This window comes from Temnothorax nylanderi, unplaced genomic scaffold (assembly GCF_030848795.1).
Source record: "Temnothorax nylanderi isolate EJ_2023f unplaced genomic scaffold, tnyl_v1.0 TNYL_tig0339_pilon, whole genome shotgun sequence".
NCBI classification, from domain to species: Eukaryota; Metazoa; Arthropoda; class Insecta; order Hymenoptera; family Formicidae; genus Temnothorax; species Temnothorax nylanderi.
In genome coordinates, this window is record NW_027249401.1 from 152501 (window position 1) to 164639 (window position 12139).

Sequence of the window (12139 nt, forward strand, 5' to 3'; positions counted from 1 at the left end):
AAAAGACAGCAGAAAATTCGAGAAAATTGATGAAATACCTAGCGAATTCGAGTGTTGCTTTTGTACTATGAAGGTATTTACAATCATTAATGTTCTTCTTCAGGCGGCACTACATACACCAATGGGCTGTCGAGCAAGTCCATAGTATCGAGACTATCGACTAGATGTGTGGCTATTAAAACCTAAACTAATTTTTATCATTAACGTGTGCGCAATATTTGTACGCATATACAATTTCTTCTCGCTCTGCATATTTCTTTGTTTATCCGGACATATACTCTTATTCGTCCGGTTTTTTGAGCAACATGTGATCTTTTTTACCTCCTTTCTCTCTGCTTCTCGAAACATATTAAAAATGAGACATAATTGTTCTGCGTAAGTCTATATGCCTATTATACGATATGCACACTATTTATATAGTCCACTGGGTGTATGCACTGCCTCCCCTGCCACTTCTTTTTTACGGAGCATAACTTTTTTGTTGATAGATCACATCTTGTTTATTTAACAGCTTTAGTAAAGCACCCGTAGATCGTTCCTCCTTTCTTGTGATTTGAGTGCAAATATGACGTTTTACAAATCGAGGCACAATATTTTTTTTTGTCACAAAGCAATTACACCATGCGTCAATATTCAGCATTATTTTTTCCTTTAATATTCCCAATTACAGAGTCAAGTATATTTGTATTTTAAAATCAATAGGCGTATTTACACAGTACACACCCACAACTACATTTACTTATTTACATGCACGCATGTACGCGTCCTTTTCTCTCCACAGGTAAGCATGTAAATGCACGAAACACACACACACACACACAATGCAATATATATGATCAATATATATGATATGTGTATTTTTGTATGTATATATTGATATATAAGTAGATATAGATAGATAGATTAGATAGTTTAAAAAATACATGATTGCTTTTGCCACAGGATATTCCTAGCATGCGTGTATGCTCACACGCATGCTTGGATGCACACAAAATCGAGAGCGATTGGTCATTGTGATTTTCTTAAAGACAGTCGAAGATTAAAGATATGATAGAGGAAGTGCGAGTATTGTGGAGTATCCTAAGCCTTTTTTAAGATATATTGGAACCTATTAAAGATAACTAAATTCAGTCCTTACTGATTGTAAGTTGTAATACTAAATTTGTTATAATAACGTGTTTCTAACAAATTTTGTTCATTTATAGTAAGTTTAATGATATATTAACTTTTTCAAAGGATTTTGAAAGGGTGGGATATATCGAGTAAGGCGGAACTCCCTTATTAACCTTGCAGGGAAGTAATTTTTCTCGTATTTTGATGCATATTAATGAGATAAAATGGTCTACGACAATTATTATAAACCAGAGGTAATCCTTTTCTTCGCCAGTAATAATTAACAAAGGAGGCGGTAATTCGACCCAACTGGCCATTTATTAATATAATATTCAAATGCACAACATTTCGACCATAATTTGTGATCCTTTATCAAGTGTGAACTAAGTCATAAATTTACAATGTGGTTGTTCTACGAAACATCTTAATTAGAACCCTTAGGAAAATTTACTTAAAAAAACTTAAAATAAACTAGAAAGTTTACCAAAGAAATTACTATTGATAAACTATTGATAAACTAGAAGTGATTTCGAACCAAACTTTAAGTATTTCTATAATATACTTTAAAGGTTACTTTAAGTTAACTCATGCAATTACTATTAATCACCCCAAAAAAAATATTTTGTCATTTAGTGGCTCCCGCTTGATTTTAGAGGATTTTCCTCTGAAATACGGTCTCAAGAAGATATTTTAAAATCTAGAGGAATATCCTCTAACCATGAGACACTAGACTTAAGATTACAGTCCTCTTAATACTAGAGGACACTGATTTCCGATATTCACCCGGAATAAAAAAAAATTATTTATTTCGAAATTTTATTACTATTTTATAACTAAATTTATTTCTTAAGATGCAGTCTATGATTATAAATATTTTCTCGTATTTGAAAAACACACTTACCTTGGTGGGATTCGAACTCGGGACCTCTGGATCGTGAGCCAACTGCCTTATGTGGTAGACTACTTCTTAATTTGATGTAAGTGTTATATATAGTCTACATATGTCATAACCAGCGCTAATATATAATTTTCCAAAAATCATCTTAAGAAACAAATTCAGTTTAAAAAGAGTAATAAAATTTTGAATTGGATATATGATTAATATTTCTTAATGTCTCGTGTGGTGCAAGTGTGGTGAAAAAGGGAACTTGTCTTTTAAGTATACTGTTGAAACAACACGCATAAGTTAAAATCAGCTTTAAGTATTACCTTTATAAAAAGTAAAGTTAAAGTATATTTATAAGTATTACGTTTGTTAAAAGTAAATTTAAAGTATATTTGCGACTTGCTTATAAAGTTTTTATTGAGGTTAAAGAAAACTTTACGCTCGGCTGTCATTATACTATTAGTCTACTATTATACTATTAGTATACTATTATTACGGCTAGTATACTTTATAATACTTTATAATACTTTAAGTAACTTTAAAAAACTTTAAGTAAATTTTCCTAAGGGAACAACTGATAATAGAACGAAAATAATTCATTATTGAAAAATGACATTTACCACCGGCATTAGCGCATTACTCAATATGTGCACCACGTGGAGGTTCTCGGTCGGATTTTGCAAATTGTGTGTGTGTGTGTGTGTGTGTGTGTGTGTGTGGTGGGTGGGTGGGTGGGTGGGTGGGTGGGTGGGGGAGGGGGGGGGAGGGGGGATGTGAATCAGTGTCGGGCAATAATCGATTAAAATTTTAGTTGACTAAAGTAATCCATTAATCAATAATCGAAATTAATCAATCTTAACCAATTTCATCGATTAATGATATTAATCGCTAATCAGTGTAGAATTAATCAAAACAAAATAATCGATTAACGTTTAATCGGTGTATATAATCACGATTTATTAAATTATGATTAATCTAATCTAGTAGAGAAATTTAAGAAAAAGCGTTTTGTATGCAAAATGTTGTAGTTTATGACAGCATTCAAATTGTCACATCTTATTTCTGTTTTCAATCCTTTTGATAATCCAATCTCGTTCAATAATCTGCTGTTCCATATTATTTCTTTTAATCTTTCCAGCATGGGTTCTAATTCACTATCAGTTGAAGATAATGCAACCCTTTGTTGCTTTTTACTTTTCCAATGAATTAAGTTTCCATTCTGATATATCAGTAATTCAGTGAATGATTTGGCATCTCTTGTAGTATCCCACGACGCATCGGTTTCACATTTAATTCTGTTAAAGGTATTCGTCTTTCTAAATTCCAGACAATAATTGATAGTTCTTTTTAAGTGTCGCAAAATTCGTTTTAATGCTGTCATATGCGCGCATTACCTTTGGTTTATTATTAAATTGTGACAGACAGTTTAACGCAAAAGATAAGTTCGGTCTTGTATACACACTCAAATATATAAGTCGTCCCATTAGCTCTTGATATTCTTTAGCATTATATCTTCCACTTTCATCATATTCATCCACTTTTTGATTCATATCAATCGATGATCCTACTGCACTACAATCTTCCATTCCATACAATTCTAGTAATTTTTAAATATATTTTTTCTGGTGTACATATATTTTTCCTTCTTTCTGTTCTACTTGCATTCCTAAAATAATTTTTGCTTGTCCAAGATCCTTTATATTCACTTGTTGTTTAATCTTCTTTATATAAATTCTCTCGACTGTATCATTACTATAGATACCGTTGGCATATCATCTACATGGATTCCACAAAATAAAACATCGTTTCCTTCCTTTACATAAAATAAACATGGGTTCTCTTTAGATTGTTGGAATCCACTTTTAAGTATTTCTTTCAAAAAATCGTTTTAGCATCTTCCGGCTTGTTTTAGTCCATATATACTTTTCTTTAAGGGGGGAATCTCTTTTTTTCCGCTAAACTTGTCGCTTTTTTCTAATTTTCTGGTGAAGAAACTATACAACGGATCAATGCGAAATTTGACATGTGGATTTATTTATCTTTTATCTATTCACAAAAAAATTGAAAATTATTTCCTCCCAAAAATACGCCTCCCATCCCCCTCGACGCGCGATGATCCCCCAGTTGACGGTGTGCACGATTTGAGTCTTCCCATTAATCCTGCAACAAAAACCCAAGAACATTTTACTTTACACACATGTAGCTATCGTTTGATGAAGCGAAAAAAAAATTAAGGATTCGGTGATGTTTTAAACTCAAAATATCGATTTAGCGATTTTGGCTAAATCGATATTTTGAGTTCAAAACATCACCGAATCCTCAATTTTTTTTTGCTTTATCAAACGATAGCTACATGTGTGTAAAGTAAAATGTTCTTGGGTTTTTGTTGCAGGATTAATGGGAAGACTCAAATCGTGCACACCGTCAACTGGGGGATCATCGCGCGTCGAGGGGGATGGGAGGCGTATTTTTGGGAGGAAATAATTTTCAATTTTTTTGTGAATAGATAAAAGATAAATAAATCCACATGTCAAATTTCGCATTGATCCGTTGTATAGTTTCTTCACCAGAAAATTAGAAAAAAGCGACAAATTTAGAGGAAAAAAAAGAGATTTCCCCCTTAACTTGCACACTTGACTCTTATTATTTAGATATTCTTCTGATAATTCTATAAAGTTTCCTTTTTAAGAATTTTATTTAAGAATTCAGTTTCTATATCGTAGATCTTTATCTTCCTTCTTTTTTGCGCATTTATGCTAATAAATAATAGTCCAATTCTTTCAGTTCTTACGACTGGCGCAAATGTTTCTACATAGTCAAGTCCTGGATGTTGCTCTTGCGCAACTTCGAGCTTTGTATCGACGTTGTCCTGTATTTGGATTCTCTTTGAAGACTCATTTGCTCTTTGTTACTTTCTTATCCTCAGGGCGTGATACTATATCCCACACATCAAATTTTCATTGATGCTAATTCCTCAGCCATAGCTTGTTTCCAATGTTCTGAATTATTTGATTCCACTACTTCTTTTACATTCTTCGGTATTTTTTTTATCCATGGATAACAATGCTGTTTCTTTGTTTCTAATTCTTTCAGATCTTTTAAGATTTTCTTCTCGATTTCGTAGCTCATCTTCTTTTCGTTGCAATTATTTTCGCATTTCCATTATCTCTTTTGTCATTCCCTTTGGTCTTCCTTTCTTTCTTATGTAAGAAATTTAGGGTCATAAGGCCGGTATTAATAGGAGATCGGAGAAATTAACGTAGTAGTGGAGTAGTCGTGGGATAGCAGCCTAAGTGCTAGACATATGAACGAAGGATCCCGAGTTCGATTCCCGGTCAGCTCCGTTAATTTCTTCCGTCTCTTACACTTGCTTCATTATCTGGCCCTTGCATTTCCTCAATATGATTTTGACCAGTAAGGTTGTCATCTTCATTTCGCATGCCATCATTGTTATTAGATTCTTATAATACTGCATCTGGGGAGAACACGATAACTAGGGCCCCTTGATTTGACTGTGGTTTCTGGTAGTATTTTTTACGCTGAACAAAAAATTATATAGGTCTTATAGGGCTAACTGCTTTAGTTTTCGAGATATGCAGTATTAAAGCTCAAAATAAATATAATATAAATCTTTACTTTTTTAAATTGGTAATTATGCATAAAAGGGACACTGTCACTCAGGAGGGTGACGTTGACAATATATGTCAAAGTTAAGGTCATCGGAGAGGATGTTCCTTTTTATTCATAAGTACCTTTAAATTATTAGATATAATATATTATCGTATAAATATATATCGTACGAATAGTATGCAAATAGAAAAAAAATTCCAGTTTATAAATAAAATATACTCTTTATAACATACATTATGGATCGAAACTTGAATCATCATCAGAATTGTTGTCACTGCCAAAATCAAATTCTTCCTCGAGTGACATCTCACGATGACGTTTCAGTGGTGGCAATATATTAGTAATATCTTCTTCATCTTGCGAAAAAACTTCAAGATTTTTCAAAAAAAGTCCGTCCCTTTTTTGTCCATCAATGTAACCAGGATACACTTTGGCCATGTCCTCGAAGAATTGCATTATTTGAGAGCCAAGATCACAGCGATATTGTTTTTCCAAAATGTTTTTACGGTAGTAATACAATGCCATGTACTGATAAAGTAATTGAGTTGATTTGCGAGATATTATTGATTTTTTAAATAGTTTATTCTGGTTTTCTAAATCATTAATAGTGTTCAAAGAATTATCTGCAGCCACAAATTCTCCAACACTGTGATTAGTGGTGAGATGAGTGCATGTGGGTCCAAAAAGCTGTTCTACACCATGATATTGCTTCGCTTGGTCCGTACATATTATAGATGTATTTGGATCGACAAATTTCTTAATGTATGGCCACAAATGACGTTTGCTTTTTCCATCTACTTTTATAAAAACGCCGGTTTTGTCTTCTTTGCAATACAACCCCAGAACAACAATACTCATTTGCTCTGTAACACGGCCTCGATGATACTTTCTTTTAGTAAAAAAAGTTTCGTCAATTTGTACCGTTTTTTCCACACCACCAAGCATTTTAATGTGATGAGAACTAATGATTTCCGCAATTTCTCGACAACATGAAAAATAATCACTCACTGTTGAATTACTTAATTCATCTTTATGTTGTTGATACCGCCATGAACGGAGATGATAAGTGACATCAGTTATAGACATTTTTATTACAAAACAAATCACAATTGCAACAATTTCACGAAGTTCGATTCAATACTTAGTTCCTTCAAAAAATGTTCTTTCACTCGGATTAATTATTTTGCGACAACATTTCAATCCTTTTTTCTTTTTTCCTTGTTGAGCTGAACAGCGCCATCTCCATTTCAATTTCGACACAGAACTTTTCTCGACTCTCATTGGTAATCCACAACAAATAGGCGGTGTTGATGTTGATGATGGAATTATCTTCATCTCTTCGAGAAAAACTTGTGCAACTTTATTCTCAGAAATGATGTCGTAAAACGAAAAAAAAAAAGAAAAATTTACCAATTTTGGGTGAAGACAAGGATGAATATCGGTACACATAATGTGAGAGTACGAATGTAACTGACTACCTTTAAGGACTAAATACAAGCGTCTACTACAAGAAATGAGATTTCTGTGTTTACGTTTTACAAATGTAAACAACACCCAACGCCTAACAACGGAACCTACTGCCTTCACGCATACACTTTTCACGCGAACCGAGGTTTATCCCCACCTCCCCCCTGCTTTCGGGGGAGGTGCGGTAGTTTCTTCCTCGCTTACGTGTGTACTGTTTATACACACACAATTGAAGTATTATTTAAATTTGTATTATACTAGCTGGTTACCCGGGCTTCGCCCGGGAGTCGTTTCTCTTCAAACGACTTCATTTGTATTTCAATATCCTTAATCGAAAAAAATTCCTTTATCAGACAATGGCTTATCAGGCAATTGCAAAGAATCCTTTATATTCATTTTTATTCCAATTTTATTATATATATAGATATATAGATTAAATTATAATATTTAAAATTGCACAACATATTTTTTATTCAATATAATTATTATTAATATTAATTAACGAAATATCGAAATTTAAGATAACCCGTTTTTTTATGATTTTAACACAATACCGCCAGCATTTGCGTAATCCGATGTGCACCACGGGGAAGTTGCAACGAAATTCACGCGAGACAAAACGTCAATTCGTAACGGTATTCATTGAATACTATTTCTTATTTAAATTTAATTTCAATCTCAAATCGAACTTTTGCAACAGGCATTACAAAAAATATTGTAAGTATGTGGTATTTGCGGAAGAAGACAACGTTTTATATACAATTCTTTAAGATTCGGTCATTTATTTCCCGAAAAATTGAAAAAATTTCAGATACCGGTTCCCAAAAAGATCGGTAACGAAAAACTATGCACTCTATAACACTCCCCGAAAAATTCTACACCTATTTTATACTATCATACATACAGACGTCAAGTACTTCCAATAATAAAACATTTTTTTAAACAGAAATCGGTAACAAAAAATTATACACTTTATAGCACTCCCCGGGAAATTCTACTCCTGTTTCATATACAATTCTTTGAGATTCGGTAAATTAATTCCCGAAAAATTGGAAAAATTTCGGTACCGGTTTCCAAAAAGATCGGTAACGAAAAATTATACACTTTATGACACTCCCCGGGAAATTCTACCCCTGTTTCATATATAATTCTTTGAAATTCGGTCAATTATTTCCCGAAAAATTGGAAAAATTTCGGATACCGGTTCCCAAAAAGATCGGTAACGAAAAACTATACACTTTATAACACTCCCCGGAAAATTCTACCTCTATTTTATATACTTTTGGTAAAAATTCGGTCAAATAGTTCAAGAGTGTATAAAGAACATACATACATACATACATACATATACAGACATTCTATTTTATATATATATATATATTTATTTTGAGCTATAATACTGCATATCTCGAAAACTAAAGCAGTTAGCCCTATAAGACCTATATAATTTTTTGTTCAACGTAAAAAATACTACCAGAAACCACAGTCAAATCAAGGGGCCCTAGTTATCGTGTTCGTGCCCTGCATCTTCATACTAATTACTCTGTTCTTCTATCTTCCTCATTTTCTTCGTCTTCGTTAAATTGTTCAACATCATCATCTTCATTTTTGTTTTCATAATTCAATCCTACGATTACTAAATTTCTGTTGTTTATCTGACTTCTTTCCAACGACTCATTCAATAGTTCGTGTCCATTCCTACTTTCATCAAATTTAACATCGCAATCGTTTTGAATTTTTCTTGTTTCTGAGATATATTGGTATACGATACATATTATATTCGCCGAATAACCCACAAATATTCCTTTTTGTGCATTTTGGTTCGAATTTCTTCTTTGTTCCCTCTTTGTCCGGTAAATATGCCACGCAGTCAAATTCTCATATATTTTATATTAGGCTTTTTCTCATTCCATATCTCATATGCAGTCTTTCCATGCACTGTTGATTTAATTATATTTTTTGTATGTACAGCCGTACACACTGCTTCAGCTTAAAAGTTCAATGATATCTTCGAGTATGATATCATTGTTCTTGTCATTTCTATTACAGATTTGTTTGCTCTCTTCACTATTCCATTGCATTGTGGCGTTCTTGGTGGACTTAGTTTATGTCTTATTCTTCTACTGCTCAACCAATTCTTCAAATAGTTTCTAGTGAATTCTTCTCCATTGTCTGATCGTATGGCTTTTAATCCAGTTTGCTTCTCTTTCAATACAATTAGTCTCTTCAGTTGTTCTGCTGCATTATACTTTCATCCTTTAACAATTCTATGAAAATGACTCTTAAATAATCATCAATTATTTTAAATATGTACCTTTTTTCACCAACCTCCATTGGTTTTATGGAGCCTATCAAATCTGTATGCCATAGATCCATTTTATTTGTTTTTCTATCTTCCAATCTGGGATGATTCTTTCTCATTTTTCCTTCCATACAGGATTCACATTGTTTCTTCTTTTTGGTAGATTCTTTCATTCCTATGACTAGATCTTCTTTCTTCATTTCTTCAATAATCTTTTTACTTGCATGTCTAAGTTTCTTGTGCCAAACTTCTGTATCTTGCATCGTTGCTGCCACTTCATTGTTTATTATTGACGGTCTCACATAGTAAGCGTTTCCTTCACGCTCAGCTCTTAATTTAATTTCTTCTTGGTCTTTATAGACACTTTGAGCCCGCGCGAAGCGCGGGCGAAAAATCTATTCTCCTCTCCCAAAACTCACCCATTAATTAGGAGCACTTTTGATATTCTTTCTCCTCAAACTCTAACCTACATCTTCAAATTCTTTTTTAATAAATAATAAATAATAGTCGCCGCTTCGCGCGGGCGAAAAACCTAGTACTAATTATAAGTTAAATAAAAAAATTTATTTATAAATCTAATAATTAAGTAATGTTTTTAATTACTATTTCTAACTTCTTCCATTTCATCCATTCTGTCCTTTTCGTTCTTGTATATATTTCTAACGTTCTACTCCTGTTGACTGATTTTCAAATTGACATATAATATGTGAAACCAGTAACTTATCCTGCATATAACATATTTCATTTAAAACTAATCGACCTATGAGCGATACCATTTGTTAATTTTTTTAATTTATATTTATTTATATTTATATTTTATTATATTTATTTATTATTAATTTTATTACATTTATTTACTATTAATTAAAATTTATTATTTAAAACAAAATTGGCCTCCACCACACATCCTTTTTTTGGGTCATCCTTAGCGAGTGGAATATATACACACATACAGACATTTTTTAAAAAGGTGATTTTTCTACGTTTTTAAACATTCTGAACACATTGGCATAGAAAACTGAAAAAATAGCACCGGTTTTAAGAAAATACGTTCATTACTAAAAAATTAAACTCATCGTAGCTATCCCCGAAAAATTAGAAAAATTTTGGAACCGGTTTCAAAAAAATCGGTTATGAAAAATTATACACATCTTCGCCATTCTCGAAAAATTAGAAAAAGGCCGTAGCCGGATAAGAAGGGTCAATGTACCCCCACACGGATCATGCTCATTTTTTTTGCTTTGATTGCTATCAGTGTCACTTACAATTTAGTCAAATATTAGCCCTTAATATTGAACCGTTTTGCTGTAAAAAATAAAAATAAAAATTTCGAAAATAATTCATATCTTTTGATCAGCTTAACCGATTTTGATGAAATTTTAATATGTTGTAGATATCATTGAGACACATTTGTGGAACATTCGGGAAAGGTTTCTGATGACAGAAACATTAATAAAAAAAATAAATAATTGTTCTTGATTTTTTTTAGTCCCGATATCTTTCTTGTACAATTACGAAAAAAATTTTCTAGAATCATGGAGTAGTTTCCTATCGGACACAATTTTTTAGAAGCAATAAAATGGGTAGGCGGTACTTTTAAAAAATAAAGTTTTTTTTTCATTTTTTAAAAGTATGATATGCTTTTGGTACAATCGCCATATATTTTATGTAGAATTTTGGGATAGTATTCTACAACAAGTAATTTTTTCGAACTAATAAAATGGGTAGAAGGTACTTTAAAGAACAAAAAATTTTTTTTTTTAAATTATCATAGTTTTTTGGTACCATCGCCATATTTTTGTTTAGAATCTTGGAATCTAGAAAATAGATTCGCGAAAATAGAAGATATCGGGTTGAAATTTTGCACACAAATAGAGTATCATAGAAAGTATGTTTACCTCTAATTTTCTTAAAATCCGTCGATCGGTATGGATTTTAAGGGGATTTTTATTTTTTAGAAAAGTGTGTTTTACGTTGTAGCTTTCTCAATATTTGAGATATCGATCTATTTTTAATTCTATTAAAAAAAGGATAAAGATATATACTTTATTTACCCCAAGGGGCCTTAAAGGGCGTTTTTGAAGGGACGTACCCAACCCTATTCACTATTACATTCTATTCTATTCCTCCATTCCTATATTTCCTCCTTTTTGGACCAACGGTTTAACGTCTCTTCCGAAAGACGGAAGCCAGTTTCCCATCTAGGGATACTGTATCCATTTGGGATCTATCCGCCAGATGGGGGGGCAGCGTTTTGCTGAGAAAAATTCTCATCGGCCTAGCGGGATTCGAACCCGGTTCTCCGGATCACGAATCTGGCGCTCTACCCACTAGACGAGCCGTCTCCCCATTTTTAATTCTATTATATTCTTCAGTTTTTTCTACCCCTATTTCATATATAATTCTTTAAGATTTGGTTGATTAGATCTATTTTTATACGCGATCAAAGATCCACAATTTTTTGAGAAATATGTGGCAAATTTTGAAATATCGGGCTATTTATAGTTTTATTATATTCTTGGCTTAATTGTCTAGATCGGATCATGATCTAAGATCGGTATGATACAAACAATTAAATCAAGATCGGGGCATGATCCAGACAATTAAGCTAAGATCGGGGCATGATCTAGACAATTAAGCCAAGATCGGGGCATGATCCGGACAATTAAGCCATTGATCCGTACTTATAATACCAAAACAATGTATTGTATATAAAATGCCATAATTTTATGTTACCGATT

General features: G+C 32.5%; 1 protein-coding gene across 2 annotated transcripts in view; it reads left to right on the forward strand.

Annotated features, from left to right (window-relative positions):
• Positions 1-12139, forward strand: part of LOC139781458 (uncharacterized) — a 176323-nt gene that overhangs the window by 139761 nt on the left and 24423 nt on the right. For both annotated transcript variants that reach the window (XR_011720543.1, XM_071720316.1), the window contains one exon: positions 1-73. This exon is cut by the window's left edge and continues 11 nt beyond it. Coding sequence is in view for 1 of the 2 variants with exons in the window: in XM_071720316.1 (XP_071576417.1) it covers positions 1-73 (73 nt within the window). In the remaining variant the exon portion in view is untranslated. The remainder of the gene's footprint in view (positions 74-12139) is intronic.